The 18,238-nt window shown below is 42.6% G+C and overlaps 1 protein-coding gene across 2 annotated transcripts in view; it reads right to left on the bottom strand.

Annotated features, from left to right (window-relative positions):
• MAN2C1 (mannosidase alpha class 2C member 1) overlaps positions 1 to 17,740 on the bottom strand; it is a 389,693-nt gene extending 371,953 nt beyond the window's left edge. The window contains exon 1 of one of the 2 annotated variants that reach the window (XM_078685096.1): positions 17,249 to 17,740. In XM_078685096.1, coding sequence (XP_078541222.1) covers positions 17,249 to 17,358 — 110 coding nt within the window. In that variant the 5' untranslated portion in view covers positions 17,359 to 17,740. The remainder of the gene's footprint in view (positions 1 to 17,248) is intronic. The other variant, XM_078685097.1, reaches the window with a different exon arrangement.
• Positions 17,741 to 18,238: the final 498 nt, after the last annotated feature.

The raw sequence follows: 18,238 nt of genomic DNA, 5'->3' as shown, positions 1-18,238 counted from the left end.
TGTGGTCTTTTAGGATTTCCCTTTTTCTTGGCAAATCCGATAACTTTTTTAATAAGGTTTTCGAGTTGTAGGAATTCTGTACCCTCCCACTGGTCGAGTTCTAGTAAAGTTTGGGCCAGGAGGCTTTGTACATCCGTCATGGTAGTGGGACCCCAAAAACATCTACCCGACCTTCGATCAATGGACAGATCTCTATGCTTTAAGGACCAGGAGTTAGTTTCAGAAGGGATTAATGAAAGAGTCAAATTAATTATTTTGTGATCACTCAGTATAGAATGAGTGATCACCATATCCCTAATCAGATGGAACGACTCAAAGTCCGTAATGGCATAGTCCAAAATAGACTCACCCCTATATGAGCCATGTGTATAATGGGCAGGGCTATCCGAGGGCATTCTACCATTATTAATAAGCCCTTCTAAGAGGCTAAGTTCCTCCAGAAGAATCTTACCTCTTTTATTAGTTTTTATTTTAGGGGGCCAAGCCATTTGAGGTATATTATACACTTCTTCCTTAAGTTTATTTCTGAACTTAACTAAAGTAGAGTTGGATATTTTACTATTTAAGTCTCCGACCATTAGTATATAGGGGGGATAATCAGCCTCCAGTAGCTTTGTTACATAAGAAAACATTCGCTTCATAACTAAATTAAAACATTCCTCAGGGGGAATGTATACATTTAAAATGACAAACGAAGACCGCGTGCCTACATTGCCTAAGTTAGTGATAATTATAGATTGAAAGAGATTACTAGAGTCTGAGTAATGTGTATATTGCCATTGAAGAGAGGTGGATAAAAGACAAGCAATTCCTCCTTTCGCATGGCCTTTTTTTGAAGGTTTTGCAGGACCCTCTAGAACAAAAAACTCTTTCCCTACATAGGGGAGATTTTTACACCACGTACTCCATTGGTTACCAATCTGTAAACTCCTGCAGCATTTCTGATATTAGACTCGTTGGGCCCAATTCACAAACTGCATTTTGTAAAATGTAAAGTAGTGCTGCAGTAGTTCCACTAACTACAAAATGCTATTCAAACACCCATGGGTGCAAATCATCGCCCCATCTTGCATGCAAATACAAAATACAGTCACCCACCCGCAATAGATTAAGCCCATTGTTAATCACTAACTACACTTCTCAAGATATTACATTCGAAAACTGATTATTATATGAGCTTGTTGAACTTGTGGATATCAGCCAGGGGCTGGTACAAACTTATTCATATCGCAGACAATCTGAAGTAAGAAGTCGGTTAAGGTTTGTTTCTGTCTTTGGGCAGGCAGAGAGCCACAGCATTAAGGGGGAAAGTCTCAGATTACCCTCCAAATAGGATTTCCCCAATGCGGATGACAGACATACGTCGAAGCACCAGGAGGAACAGATGCAGTCTTTTCATGACGTCATTTTCGCTAGCCTGAATATGTGACGCATCAACCCTGGTTAATATATATCAGTGGTGTGGAAGAGAATCTCTCTGAAGTTATTTAGAGCTGCCATAGATAGAGTATGGCTGTTGTTTTTTCAATTTCAGGTCTCAGCTACAGATTGCTTTAGCTGCTGTCCACTGGTCAGAGCTATTGTTTTTGGCATACATCCAGCGGTGATTTGGTTCAGCCCCTTGCTCATGGTTAGATGAATTTGTTGTCTTGGTCAGTTGTCACCACTTTATTAAAAGGCATTAGTCCTTATTTGTGTGGTTATGTCATCCTGAATGGATCCCTTGACGTTAATGGATACCATGGGCCTCAGTACTACGTTATGGCTTTAGATGCAAGAAATATTACATCGTAGTCTATGAGCACTAAGAGACATCCATAAAGAGTGTTCACTGCATTACATATTTAAGAGTCATAATTGATACCTCCATAAAGGTGATCTGATCTTACAATTCGGAGAAGCACAAGCCCAATGGACTATTTGTAGATCTGGTGCCAGTCATGTCCTTTTTGATTTTAGTAATATTGCACATATATTATACATAAATATAGGGGCTGTCAGTCAGCTCATCCATTGTTCTCCGATACACATTTTTGTTTTGGCCACTGCAGACACAACAATGGGGCACAAGATCAGGCCACTTAAGCCATTGGGGCACAAGATCAGGCCACTTAAGCCATTGGCTTACATTATTCTGAGAGATAACCTTCTTTTTGGGCACATTGTAAACAAGCATTTGCAATGCAATAGGTCCCGCATTTACGGGAGTTTGAGCTATTGACATTGCACATAACAAAGCCTTTTATTTTTGTTTTTAATATATAAATGAATGGCATTGTCATTTACAATGCCAATAGCTTAAACTCGTTCTGAAGCTGCTGGTGCCCTGTCTGAGAAGTACCACAAAAGCCACAATTGTTCACCCGTGCATAAAAGAAGACACCTCACGGATTCAAGGGTGCAGTGAACACGTCGTACAGTTCCCCGCGCTTTCGTCATCATAGTGTTCCTCTGTATGAGGGTAAGCAGGCGAAAGGGGCAGGATATGTGCTAGTTAGGGAATGTTGTATATGAAGGAGTGTGAGTAAGTTGCTGTCTCCTAGTTTGTCAACTGTTGCATCAGTCAGTTTGCTGGATCTCACTACCTAAGATGGGATAAAGCTGCCCCTTCCGCTTGAGAACAGAAGGTAGGGCACCCCCCACTACAATGAAATGAGCGGTGCATAAATGGGGCTAGTATTTATATACACTATGCGAGTGGAGGGTGCCCCGTTTATTTCTATCCTTAGATTCCTCTTTTTAATGCACACATGAATTCCATCCCCCCACTCCATCCACCTCACTCCATCCATCCCCCCATCATCCATCACCCCATCATCCATCCCCCCACTCCATCCATCCATCCCCCACTCCATCCATCCATCCACTCCACTCCACTCCACTCCACTCCATCCATCCATCCCCCACTCCATCGCTATCATCTTGCAAATCATCTTTATACACCAATACAGACTTTGCTAAAAATTTAATGCAACACATTGTCATATACAATGCCAATAACTCAAACTTTAATGCTGCGAGACCTATTGCATTGCAAATGCTTGTAGTAACGTGTAATTAAATGTAAAAAACCTGTAAATGATCTGTACACATTACGCAGTTTGGAAAGCAAGAATTAAATACATTTTTAGTAATTCTGAAGTGTGATGGAAACAAAGATTTTGCTGAAACCCAATTTTCAGACATTATCTGTTGTGTGCAAAATAGTTTTATAAGTAAAACTGTATGTCTGTCAAATTTAGTGGTCATTTCAATGGAAAATGTGTGGTATGTAAATGACAGTGCGCTACGTCATGATGCTTTAGTTAGATTTAAAAAAATTGCCCACATTATGTCCATTGAAGCGTTGTGGGTCACGAAAATTGTTATTCTAAAAAGTGTGTTATGGTTCTAAAAAGTTTAGGAAGCACTGGATTGGGGTATCCGCAGAGGTCATTCCCACCCACTAGCTTGTGCCAGGAATAAACGTGGCATCTTCAGGCACTCACCAGAAAACACTCCTGGACCTCTGGAATATCAGGAGAGGATGGTCCTGTTGTCTAAAAGCCGAGAAGAAGCAACTTGCTCTCCATCTTTCTCCCAGGACAAAGAAGTGGACTCCATAGGCCTTAAGGATGACCTCCCGTTAAAGCAACATGGGCATAACAACCTCCAAGAAGTCTTTTGGTGCAGCTGCCCAACTGATCAGTGGCAACTGGACCTAAACTGGAGACTCCTGTTGGCCTTTGCCTGCCATCCTGTGGGTCACTATGGGCATCCTCTGAGGTCCTAGAGGACTTCAAAAGTGTACTTCGGTGGTGCGTTCAGACTTAAAGGACTAGTCTGAGGTAAAATGCTTAACGAGGATGAACCTGGTTAGTGTTTTTGACACAGGCTCCAGCGTCAAATTGCGCTGGACTGTTTTACCGCAACCATTAACTAAAATTGAAATTTTTTGCTTCTTATCGCTATTTCTATTTGAAACTTTTTTTAAATCCTATTATGTTTCGACTTCTAGGATTTTTATCTTTTTGGTGTGGTTTTGTTTATTAACGTTTAACTCTATTTTTCTAATTTCTTTGGGGATTTTTATTGTTCTGCATTTCATCTTTATCATTTTGGTATTGCGTGAATACCTTACACATTGTCTTCAAGTTAAGCCTTGTTTTATGCATAGCTACCAGGGGGTTGAACTCAGGTTTATTTAGTGACTTAAGAGGATCACCCTTACAAGGACTGTGATTATTACTTGAGGTAAGTACTTATCCCCCTCAACTAATAACTAAACCTCTTACAGACACTCAGTGGGTTTGTCGGTATGCAGTCAAACACTGTCTAGAGATATTGGACTTGATCCTGCACCATAGTGCATTTGGCTATAAAAGCCGATGCCGGACCAGATGCGCAGCAGAAAGCAAGTACCATGCATTTTATTAGCTTTGTGTGAATGCTCTGTACTGGTCCTTAGCCAACCACTCAACCAAAATATTGGATTTAATTACCACTCGGTCACCTGATATCTGTTTCTTGAAGAGAAACATGGCTGAATGCCTCTAATCTCCCGTCATCACATTAGCCATCCCTGATAACTATAAATTAATCAAGCGAGCTAGATGCTTGAAATCAGGAGGCGGCATTGCTATCGTCTTTAAAAATACACTAAATGTTACCTGGATCACGACCACTACTACTGACTCGATTGAATTTGGTATTTGTAAAATAAGTTTATCCGCTACAGATAGTTGAAACGGAGCCTTGATTTACCGTCCTCCTGGAACGAAGACATGTTTCAGCCAACTTTTGGTGGAAGACAAAGCCACCCAAGCATTAGCCACCAAAAAATGTCTTCTCGTGGGTGACTCATTACCATGGGGAAGATCATACTAACTCAGAAGTGGCGAAGCTTACAGCAGACTTGGAAAAGCTTGATTTGGCTCAACGTATTAGAGGCCCTACTTATCAAGTAGGTCACTCGGTTGATCTAGTATTCACTAACAGGGAGCATATTTTATGAGAGACTCCTAGGCCTCTTACATGGATGGACCATTTTATGATTCCCTACTATGTCCAATCTTCTCAGCCTCTTAGTATGCAAAGATGTCAAGCAGACCTTAGCACCTATTTTTCTCCCAAAGCTTTCAGTGAATCATTTTCCTTCAGTTTGCCAGTAAAAATTGTTGAGATCAACAACATCTTAGACACCTTTAACACTACTCTATCTGAGGCTCTGGATTTAATAGTACCCCTTAAAAAAAATGTTGCTCCACCAAATTGGGACCGTCTGCCCTCGTTATACCGCTGAGCTCAAAATGGAAAAATTAGTGTGTAAGAACTTAGAGAGAAGATGGCGCAGACCTAAAAAAACCTCATGACAAAGACTCCTATAAACTAGCATTATCTAGATATCACCTAAATTTCAGAATCTTGCGTTGAAATGTTATCACAAATCAAATTGAACAGGCAGGCAACGCTCCTAAAGTGCTTTTTAAAATTGTTCAAGATTTTATTAGCCCCTGGGCATGCGCCCAACTCTCCATAAGGTCCCAGAGCCTCTGCGATTCCCTTGCCAATTTCTTTCAGGAGAAAATCTCCAATATCTATTTAAAATTTCACATTCCCGGTGATTCGAGCAGTAAAGTCGATCTGATAGCAGATAGGACTTACATCTTAAATAGTTTTGAAACCTGTACTATATAGAGGTAATCCGGAGTTCCCTGGTTGCTGCAAAATAAGGTTCTCCTCTGGACATTTGCCCGCCTAAAGAGATGGCATCTTTATCCACTGTCTTGCTCACAGTGGAAACAGGCACCATCCCTTTGGAATGGAAAGCTGCCTGCGTTCTACCTATCTCTAAAAAAGCTAATCTTTACAAAAATACATTAGCTAACTATCAACCTATATCTTCGCTACCTCTTTTGGGTAAACTGCTTGAAGGCTTAATTAATAAACAGCCTATCTGGAATCAAATCAAATCAAATCCTGGACCCTTCGCAATCCGGATTTCGACCAGGCCACAGCACGGAAACTGCACTTCTGGCAGTGACTGACTCTCTACAACTTGCACTTGATATAGGAAGTTCTGTCATGCTCCTGCTACCAGATCTCTCGGCAGCCTTCGACACAGTCTCCTATGTCAGGATGCTAGAGAGGCTGCGAGAGATTGGGATACAAGGTACCGCGCTCAAATGTTTGCAACATTTTTTGGAAGACAGATACCAAACTGTTACCCTAAGCCCCTATAACTTGCACTACATGCGACTGGACAGGGGTGTCCCACAGGGTTCTAGTTGGAGTCCCACTTTGTTTAATATTTATGTGGCACCCCTTGCTAAGATTGAACAGCCTTATGGCTTTGAAATAATCTCTTATGCTGACGGCACCCAGTTGATGTTCACATATGATTCAGATTTGGACGCTACTAAAAAACGCTTTGCTACGGGTATCTTAGCTATCTTCAACTGGATTAATGATAATTATCTACACATGAATGTAGACAATTCGGAGATTGTGGTGCTCGGCAAGGTGACTTCTATCTGGTCCGATGAGTGGTGGCCTCTTCAACTTGGGTCTATCCCTGTGTCCCCAAAAAAATGAAAAAAGGGATCAACCACCACTGGATTATGATATCAGAACATGCATCTTCTGCGCAGAATCTTTCCTACTCATCCTATTCCTGCCAGAAGAACACTAGTACAAGCTCTGGTAGTAAGCAGACTAGACTACAGCAATGCTCTTCTGGCGGCAGTACATGGGATGCTGGTAGCCAAACTACAGGTTGTCCAAAATACGGCAGCCAGGCTCGTTCTCAATCTTCCTCCTCCTCTTCGGCCCCGTTATTAAAGGATCTCCACTGGCTGACAGTGAAAAAAAAGGAGCTCTCTTATTTATAACGCTCTAAGAGGCAAAGGCCCCAAATGTCTTCAACTAAAAATCAAACCCCACATACCCTGCAGAAGGTTAAGCTCTTGTGGTAAAGCCCTGCTGGATGTCCCCCTGCATACGTTTAACGAGATGCGGGGAGAGCTTTCTCTCACCTTTCCTGCCCGTACTGGAATAAGCTGCTAAGTATGGTGCTAAGTAAATCAATAGGCGCACAAACTGAGCACGATATTATACCTCACACTCCCTGGTTAGAATAAATATTTGGAAAGCTAGAAAATAAGTTAAAACTCACTCTGGAAACTGCGATTAGTGAAAGGAGGAATACATTAGAAGAGCAATTGACAGTAAGCCTTTCCCAGTTTGGTTGCAAGCTGGAGTACCTATGCAAAAAAATGGAGAATGGTGGAAGGAACACTGTCCCCAAATCCCCAATTTTGTGTTTGAGTGGGAGTACTGCTCCACCCCAAACTAAGCCAAAAGGGGATGTTGGCAGCCTCCCAGCCAAAAACATAAGGGAAAGGATGGATGTTAGACAGGGTGATGAAAGTCTGGTTAAACCTAGAAACCCTACACAGCAGAATGATGGATTGATAAGAGGGAAGGAAACAGGGCATGCATGACTTTGAGGGGAATAGTGCTAGAAGTTTACCACCATATCCAAACCCGGAAAGTTTGAATATAAATTCAGATAGGCCAGTAGTTCATAGTTCAAAAGGAACCGATCTAATGCCCAATACCGATGTCCTGCAGCTACCACCGGCCTCTTCGCCATACGTGGTAGTACTTGCGGGCGTGCCAACCCTAAAAAGAGAGCAAAAGGAAACTTGGCAAAATCTACGTAACAAAACAGTGGATTGGCTTTCAAAATGTAAACGATTCCATCCCGCAAATACTGGTGATATACTGATGGTCCATAGAGTTGGGTGGTTGGGCGAATCATCAAAAAATATCAGAGGAGACTGTGTGGTGATTAATTTTAGGCGACCGCAACAAGTTAGGAGGATATTAGAATTTAGGCAAGAAACCTACGCCCAAGGTACGTGTATCAATACCCTTCCGCTGGGCTATTTTTACAAACCTGAACATGATGGTAATTTAAGTCAGCTGGCTTCCCATGTTCCATTATGAAACAGATTTGATGGTCTATCGCTACTGGATGAGTTAGATTGACTAAACAGTACAAGTACCCCTGCAAATTTCACTATTAATTATTTGAAGGGAAATCATCACTGCGAAAATATACAGACTAACTAATGAACAAGGTATAAATGAATCAGACAAGGGGGGCGTTTAGGGGCTACATCGTCCAAAGCAATTATATAGCCCAGAATTGCCAGTGTGTCTTGGGGAAGCAATAAACACCATAGCAAGCTCGCACACTCATATAAATTCCCAACCAATTGGAATAAGTGAAAATTTGGAAGTAAAGCTTCTTCCTGGAACATAGCAGGGCTCAATAAGAATCTCCAGGATATGATTTGGAGCGACTACATAGACCAAAGTGATATAATCCTTTTACAGGAGACTTGGTCATTGGAAACTCCCCACAGCTTGGGTTATAAAACATTTTGTGTGAATGCTGTCCCCTCTGTAAGAGGGAGATCATCTGGGGGTCTGGTGACGTGGATAAGGATTACCCTAGAAATTGATACTATTCCCCTCCATATTCAGTCACAGGACTTGCTGGGTGTAAAAATAATTATAAGAGACAATAAGGTCCTATATTTAATTAATGTGTATAACAGACCAAATGCACTCAACAAAGAATCGCAGATAATAGAACTTGATTCCTTCCTTGATACAATAGGGCCCAAGACACATATAATTGTTGGTGGAGACTTTAATTGTAAGTTCGAACCAATACTGGGCTTTGATAACATATTTACAGAGCAGGATATGGCAAACAACATCCTGGCACTAGATAGCAGTGGACAGGTAAGGTGCACTGTCACGGCAGCACAAATTCTACAACTCACTGTTGGACACGACTTAAGGGCATGCAAAGGGCGTCTACAGTCAGATCGACGTGCGGCACCTACGTTCTGTAGAGGAAGCTCCCTGAGCCAGATAGATTTTATATTGGTCTCAATTAGTTTGTGGCATATTGCCGTTGATTTTAAAGTTGACCCCAGGACGGAGAGCGATCACTTTCCCTTATATCTAACTTTAGAGTCTCAGTTTTTTAAATCTATTACTCTTGGGGAAGTAGGGAATGACCAAAGTGCCTGCGATCTACAAATAAATATTAATAGACGGGCATTAAAATGGCCTTATATCTTAGCTAAAGATGCCACAATGACAAGCATTTATAACACCTTTGCTGACATTGTTACATCCTTCCAGGATCTACCTTTAGGGGATCGCTCTGTACTAGATACGCATAATAATCTGGTGGAGGCACTGACCCCGCTTCTAAGTAATATCTACAAGGAGAAAAATGGAGGGAGGGACAATCAACTTGAGATAGGAAACCCGTGGTATAATAAAGAGTGCAGATAAGCTAAAACCTCCTTAATACAGGCAATTAAAAACAAAAATATAGAAGCAATAAGAGATAGAAGACGTATATATAATAGAACGCTTGTGGAAACTAAAAGGGCCTGGGACGATGAGATATGGTCTGACCTAGTCGTCGCAGCAAAGTCCAAAGATCAGGCTACCTTTTGGAGGTTAATATCCAAGGGAAATAAGACAGGAAGGACTGCCAAAGACCTTTTCCTAGATGAAAATACTTGGGTGGATCATTTCTCGGACAACATTGGGGAATCACCCCCAATGGCAAAGGAAATAGAAATTGTACCTAAGGTAGCCGATTTGCACTTTAGTCTGGTAGAGACAATTACAGCGATACAGGCCATTAAAAGTGGGAAAGCTCCAGGACCCGATAAAATCCCAGGAGATCTACTGAGGCATGACATCGAAGTCTGAGGACCATACATACATTTTTTATGTAATTCAATAGTAGCAGGTACACCAATCCCTGATACATGGAAAGGAGCAGAGATGGTGACAATTTTTAAAAAAGGTAATCGTAATGATCCGGGAAATTATCGGCCAATTAGTTTAATTGATTTTTTACAGAAAGTTTTTGCTAGACATATTTTAAACAGACTTTTATAATGGATGGGAGAGGGTGACATATCAAAATATCAACAACAAGGGGTGGTGAGGGACAGAGTCTCTGAATTAAGCAGAATACTCTCACCCAGTCAAGAGATCTGGGCTAGATCCAACACCGTTTTTTAGCTCATTGCACCATCCCAGTTTCAGAACCTGGCTGTATGCAAATTAGTCTGTCCCTGGCCCAGTGCATCATGGGAACAGGGCAGACCAGACTACAAAAGCCAATTCTTACACTGGGAAGGAAACAAGCTTCCGGGGACCGGTTTCTGGCATTACAGCCGTCTTCGGCCCGGCTTGCTTGAATCCTGATGGTGCAATGAGCAAGGGACTCATGTCTGAGTATACCCTTCCACGCTTAGGGTGGACAAAAATATTTACAACAAGGGGTGGTGAGGGACAGAGTCTCTGAATTAAGCAGAATACTCTCACCCAGTCAAGAGATCTGGGCTAGATCCAACACCGTTTTTTAGCTCATTGCACCATCCCAGTTTCAGAACCTGGCTGTATGCAAATTAGTCTGTCCCTGGCCCAGTGCATCATGGGAACAGGGCAGACCAGACTACAAAAGCCAATTCTTACACTGGGAAGGAAACAAGCTTCCGGGGACCGGTTTCTGGCATTACAGCCGTCTTCGGCCCGGCTTGCTTGAATCCTGATGGTGCAATGAGCAAGGAACTCATGTCTGAGTATACCCTTCCACGCTTAGGGTGGACAAAAATATTTACAACAAGGGGTGGTGAGGGACAGAGTCTCTGAATTAAGCAGAATACTCTCACCCAGTCAAGAGATCTGGGCTAGATCCAACACCGTTTTTTAGCTCATTGCACCATCCCAGTTTCAGAACCTGGCTGTATGCAAATTAGTCTGTCCCTGGCCCAGTGCATCATGGGAACAGGGCAGACCAGACTACAAAAGCCAATTCTTACACTGGGAAGGAAACAAGCTTCCGGGGACCGGTTTCTGGCATTACAGCCGTCTTCGGCCCGGCTTGCTTGAATCCTGATGGTGCAATGAGCAAGGGACTCATGTCTGAGTATCCCTTCCACGCTTAGGGTGGACAAAAATATTTACAACAAGGGGTGGTGAAGACGGCTGTGATGCCAGAAACCGGTCCCCGGAAGCTTGTTTCCTTCCCTGTGTAAGAATTGGCTTTTGTAGTCTGGTCTGCCCTGTTCCCATGATGCACTGGGCCAGGGACAGACTAATTTGCATACAGCCAGGTACTGAAACTGGGATGGTGCAATGAGCTAAAAAACGGTGTTGGATCTAGCCCTGATCTCTTGACAGGGTGAGAGTACTCTGCTTAATTCAGAGACTCTGTCCATCACCACCCCTTGTTGTAAATAATTTTGTCCACCCTAAGCGTGGAAGGGTATACTCAGATGTGAGTCCCTTGCTCATTGCACCATCAGGATTCAAGCAAGCCGGGCCGAAGACGGCTGTAATGCCAGAAACCGGTCCCCGGAAGCTTGTTTCCTTCCCTGTGTAAGAATTGGCTTTTGTAGTCTGGTCTGCCCTGTTCCCATGATGCACTGGGCCAGGGACAGACTAATTTGCATACAGCCAGGTTCTGAAACTGGGATGGTGCAATGAGCTAAAAAACGGTGTTGGATCTAGCCCTGATCTCTTGACAGGGTGAGAGTACTCTGCTTAATTCAGAGACTCTGTCCATCACCACCCCTTGTTGTAAATAATTTTGTCCACCCTAAGCGTGGAAGGGTATACTCAGATGTGAGTCCCTTGCTCATTGCACCATCAGGATTCAAGCAAGCCGAAGACGGCTGTAATGCCAGAAACCGGTCCCCGGAAGCTTGTTTCCTTCCCTGTGTAAGAATTGGCTTTTGTAGTCTGGTCTGCCCTGTTCCCATGATGCACTGGGCCAGGGACAGACTAATTTGCATACAGCCAGGTTCTGAAACTGGGATGGTGCAATGAGCTAAAAAACGGTGTTGGATCTAGCCCTGATCTCTTGACAGGGTGAGAGTACTCTGCTTAATTCAGAGACTCTGTCCATCACCACCCTTTGTTGTAAATAATTTTGTCCACCCTAAGCGTGGAAGGGTATACTCAGATGTGAGTCCCTTGCTCATTGCACCATCAGGATTCAAGCAAGCCGGGCCGAAGACGGCTGTAATGCCAGAAACCGGTCCCCGGAAGCTTGTTTCCTTCCCTGTGTAAGAATTGGCTTTTGTAGTCTGGTCTGCCCTGTTCCCATGATGCACTGGGCCAGGGACAGACTAATTTGCATACAGCCAGGTTCTGAAACTGGGATGGTGCAATGAGCTAAAAAACGGTGTTGGATCTAGCCCTTATCTCTTGACAGGGTGAGAGTACTCTGCTTAATTCAGAGACTCTGTCCATCACCACCCCTTGTTGTAAATAATATCAAAATATCAAGCGGGGTTTAAGATTAAAACTAGCACTACTGATCAAGTGTTTAGATTTACATGTATTTGTTGGAAATATATCACCCTAAGGAAGGGCAGCCTGTATATTGCTTTTTTAGATTTGAAGGCTGCCTTCGATCTAGTTCCCCGAACCCTACTTTGGGATTCATTAAAAGATATCGGGGTACCAGGAGAATTGCTTGTGCAACTGATTAGGCTTCACGTAGGGAACTATGCAAAAGTGAGATGGGGGCCAAGGGGGGAATTATCTAAGGCAATACCAGTGCGAAGGGGTGTACGACAAGGATGCGTGTTGGCACCCACTCTTCTCGCTGTACGTAAATGATATCCCTAAGTATTAAAAAAATTGTAAGCATGATTCCCCAAAACTTGGGGGTGAAGCCGTCACAGCATTATTATTTGCTGATGATACTATTTTAATATCGCAGACCCCCAATGGATTACAATGCCTAGTGAACTCATTTTATAATTATTGCACGATTAAGGAGTTGGAAATTAATTCAACCAAAACCAAGTACATGTCTATAAGCCCACATAAATCATTTAAGAAGAACATAATTTTAAACAACCAGAAACTGGAATATGTGGAAAGTTTCAATTACTTAGGAATCACTTTGGACAGCAAATTGTCTTGGAAGGGACATTTAGAAAAGAATAGGATAATGTTCCTGCAAAACTTGCTGCCAATAACGAAAAAACATGGAGATAGCAACTCTAAGGCTATTTCTCCTGCCCTGGAGGTTTTTAAGTCCAAAGCCCACTCAGCGGTGCTTTATGGGGCTGAGATTTGGGGGCCACATTGTAAGAAGAACGTTGAAAGGGAAGAAAATTTTATTCGGAAATTGTTAAAAATCCCAATCAGAACGCCCCTAATCCCAGTACTCTTGGACCTTAACATCAAACGCACTGATTATCATGCTACGTTAAGACCTTTATTATTCTGGGTCAGGATATGGACTACCCCAGAGCTGACTAATTATAGAGAAGGCCTGGTAGAGATCATGAAGATGGACGGATCCAAGAATATTCTCTGGTTAAAGCATGTTATATCCTGGACTAACAAGCTAGGTCTCTCTCACTATTGGGAAGAGCCTTTGAAATTGACACCCATCTGTAAGAAGCTTATAAAGTCTACCTTTTGGTCCTATATGAATAACAAAATGATACATAGCTTGTCTGTGGGGTCATTAACTCTGAAGTTTTTATTTTTTAAAGATATTGTCTAGTTTGAACCTTTTACGGATGAGATAGGCCCCCCGCTAGCGAAATCACTATTTTTACAATTTAGATGATGTTTTACAAACAAATGCAAATATGTCTAGATGGGGGGGGGAGTTAAGGTAAACGAAGTGTGTCTTCTTTGCACACAGGAGGTTAAAGAAAACGATGCACATATACTTTTCTTTTGCCCTGCATATAAACTAGCCAGGGAGCGTTGGATCAGATCTCTGTGCAGGAATTTGGGTGTTAGGGTCTGTAGGGAAGCAGAACGTATATTGAAGACTGGTACCTCACAAATTGTGGTCTTTTGCGTAAGCAGATTCCTATTCAATGTATATTTAATAAGGAAAAAGGCTGGATTAAAATTCTAGAGCCACAAGTTTATACTACCATATTGAATCCTAAGTATAGGAACTATCGCACTTGCATTTTAAAAATATGGTTGGTTTTATTGTAATTAAACTTCCATCATATCCTAAAAGTGTTTTATCTAAATTGTGTACATGTTATAGAATGTCTAGCTTTTAAAAGGTATTTTTAAGAATGTATTTATGATATTATAAGGTAGGTTTTATGGCATATTTGAACCCGATCTTGATATTTGTGTAGCAATTATCGTCCTTTTCCTCTTTGTACCTAAACTCTTGGATTAATTGACACTGTACGAATTATATTTTAAATGTATCTTTTATGGCTACAATTAGCCGAAATAAAGATGAATGAATGAATGCATAAGCTCCTGCTCCATGTTCGCACCTGCACGAACTACTGTAAATTTAGGAAATTGCTGAAAGCTCATCTATTTTAAGATATAAATTTGACTTCTCATTTTGCTGATACTTGTTTAACTGCTGACCGCACTGAGATGCTCATGGGTGAGTGGAGCGCTATATCAAAATTAATTAACATAACATAAACTTGATATCCTGTTCCTCACTGAAACGGGGCTCAAAGACTCATCTAACCACGTTCTAGACCTTCTACTTCTCAATTATTCCATCTTACATAAAGACCAGGAAGATGGACTAGGCCGAGGTCTCACACTCATTCACAGAAACTTACTGAGATGAAGGATCCTCCAAACAACTCAGTTTCAGTCTTTCAAATGCATGTCAATGGAAATGCCCACGTCCACTACCTCCAACATCACACTGAATGTGATTTACCATCCACCGGGTAATAACAATTCCTTCATTGAGGTATGTATGGATCTCTTCGCCTCTCAACAGATCAGTTCAGACAACACGATCTTACTTGGAGACTTCAACACCCACTGAGGAATTGAGGGTAACAACCTAATGGACACCCTTACAGCCTTTCTCAAAGACAATGATCTCTAACAACACTGCCTTAAAATCACACACCACGAAGGTGCCATCCTAGACCTGATAATCTCCAATTCTCTCAATCTACAGTCATACAACCCCCTTCCAGTCAACTGGTCTGACCACATGCAGATATCATTCTCCCTCTTCAGCTCTTAAACCAAAACTTCCAGTCAACCCAAGAAAGAGAAAATATGGTTCAGGGACAAATCCAACCTTGACACAGAAGCCATGGGCATCATAGCCCTTCTTACCCTAATCTTGATTACACCGCACCTTGATAATAATGAGCCCACCAGCAAATATAACTCCTGCATGGAATCCCTTATCGACAAATTTGCACCCCTGAACTGCAAATTATCTAGACCAAAACCCTCTAAGAAAGAAAGCTTATCAGAAAGTGTGAAAAAGAATGGAGATTAGAGCACGGTCATCTGAGTATTAATAAACTTTGCACATCGCATAGCGAAAACAATACAAAGACCGAATCCTTAGAGCCAAATCCACTCACTTCAGAGCACTAGTGAATTCTGCAAAGAACAGACCAAAGGTTCTCGCACAAACCACAAACCCCTCCACCACTTCAGGTCTTCAGCCATCATTGGCACGCTGCAACAGCTTTGTGGACTTCTTTCATAGAAAAGTCAGAGACATCCATATCTCGCTACACACCAGTGAACCCCCAGAAACTGAGATTCTACATTGCAAGGCGCTTCATTCGTGGTCCTCTTTTGACCTGCAGCAAACAATCTCCAAAGTGAAACCCTCAAACCACCTTCAGGATGCCATTCCAGGTTCTATCAGCAAATTTCTTGCCACACATCTACTCTCCCTATGGACCAACATAGTCAACCCGTCCTTTCAACAGATCCTATTTTCACAACAACAAAAAGTGGATCAAGTCTCTCCTCCCTTGATATAACAATCTCTCAACTCAGAGAACATGAACTACTACTGCTCAGTCTGAATACTTTCATTTTCAGGAAAAGTCATTGAAAGTTGCGTTGCTTACCTGCTCACTTCACACATTTGAACAAACAACCTCCTAGACTCTCTCCAATCAGGTTTCCGCCAGGGCCACAGCACAGACACTGTCATCCTAGAAATAGTCGATGACTCCTTTAGAATTCTTGACTCTGGGAACTCCTGCCTCCTGAACTTGTCCGTTGCATTCAACACTGTCAATCATCTGGACCGCCTTTGCAATTTGCATGGCTATGGCGACACAGTCTTGAATGGGTTCAGCTCTTACCTAACCAACCACTTTCAAATTGACAAAATGGGCAACTTGTTTTCGGGACCAGTCAATGTACATAAAGGGGTCCTTCAAGGCTTGATCCTTTGCTCAAACCTTGTTAACCTGTACCTGGAACCGTTAGGTGTGATTCTCAGAAACTCTGGGATATTCTTCCACCTCTACGTTGACACTCACTGTACATGGAAATCTCTTCCCCTGAAGACCCTGCCCTCCTTTCATTCATGCTTCTTAAGATTCAAAACTGGATGTCTAATCATCATCTAAAACTCAACCTAACTGAAATAGAATTTATTTTGATCTCACCTCCGAAAGCAGAAACCCCAGTACAGGTTTGGATGGCCAAATTTCCCGCCCTGATGGCTGGTGTGCCATTGTCCAGAGTGCCAGATCCATTTGTATCACCCATGACAATCATCTAAACCTCTCCACCACATCACAGTCATGGCCAAAAGTGCACAACACCAAATCAGGAAGCTGTGGGGTGTCAGACAACTGATCCTGCAACAAGACATCAAAACAGTGGTGCAATCTCTTGTTCTCTCCAAAATAGATCATGGAATTGCTCTTCTTTCCAGCATTCCCCAAGATCGAGGCCCACGGAGAGAAACACTACATACAGCAGCGCACTTCGTGTTAGGTCTCAATAAATGTGACCACGTTCCCCGACCCTCCAATGGCGTCCCATTGAAGTTTGGGACAAATTCAAAACCAACTGCAAATGTCTGAACATAATTATTGTTACTATAACTTGCTGTACCCTTGTATCATGTAACTGTTGTAGAGCACAATGATGCTTTCAGGCCATGTCCGCGCTATATATTATTGCAAACATTAAAGCAATAAAAGCAACACTTGGGGCATGTGCCACAGGAAGAACATGTGAAGAGGTAAAAAAAAAACACAGTATGCACTAACCAAACAAAAACATGGAAACAAAGCTGTCTAAGGCGAGACCTGAATAATGACAGTACCGTTTCTCTTTATCCCAAAGTGCTGACACACAGACCCTGACCCCATGGAGTGTTATTCCACCCCTCTTTGCCTCGCCTCACCTCCCCCGCAGATTGCAGTCAGTAAAGTAAATATCGGAAATGAACTTCTCCCCTCTCTCCAGTGTGGTGCGGCGGTTCTTCAGCACCAAAGGCAGACGTGCCCCCGCCATTCCCGCCTAAAGCATCTGTTTCTCTACAAGCTCTCCAAATACTTTGTTTCGGACCGTAGTCATGTACCCATCCCCCGTCTTTTCCGCAATCGGATCAGCCTTGATCACTCCTTCCCAACCTAGTTCGCTCCTCCCAGGGTAAAGTTCGAACACTTAAATGCTCCAGGTCGGGTGGGGCTGAACTGGCCTCTATATGTAGGTTCTTTAAAGCCTGATTGACTCGGTTTTCTTCACAGCTTTAAAGGCATTCAGGAGTGGAGTTCAGACAAAGGGAAATAAAGACATATTACACCGACAGATAGCTTATGGTCGGCTACACTAGGCTGACTCGTGAGTTACACACCGCAGTGAGCAGTGCCCGCCCCGGAAGAGCTCGGAAGACAAGAGTCTAATTCTCCAAGCTCCACTCTCCGGAGTCTGTCTTTCTCCCGGAAGTGAAACTATTTTTATGCTTCCCCTTTAATGTGGCGAAGAGGCATATAAATACATCAAAATATTCGCGAAGGGGATTAATAACAATTCAATCTCCTATCCTCGAAAACTTTTGAGGAACACTTATGATGATGGTGTCGCTTTTCTGTACTTTCGGCGAACGGGGAAAGAAGAAAAGATCTGCTTGTCCGTGCGCATGCTCAAACCCGTGGGACTTTGACTGGGAGAGAGAAGGCGGAGGGGGGTTTGTTGACGCCACGTAACAGAACATCACAGTCACAGCCCCGGAAGAGATAGCATCACTGTCTCCACTTAGATTTGTGGATATTTTGAGAGAATAGTAACCAAACATGCTCCTCCATTACGATCCTACTTTGGCATCAACAGACTAACAGTAACAAGAGGCTGAGCATAGGATATTTATCCACACGTTGTAGACTCAGGCAAG

The sequence above is a fragment of the Lissotriton helveticus genome, chromosome 3_2, assembly GCF_964261635.1.
Source record: "Lissotriton helveticus chromosome 3_2, aLisHel1.1, whole genome shotgun sequence".
Classification (NCBI taxonomy): domain Eukaryota; kingdom Metazoa; phylum Chordata; class Amphibia; order Caudata; family Salamandridae; genus Lissotriton; species Lissotriton helveticus.
The sequence above is the reverse complement of the archived record's forward strand: the minus strand, read 5'-3'. Positions and strand labels throughout refer to the sequence as shown.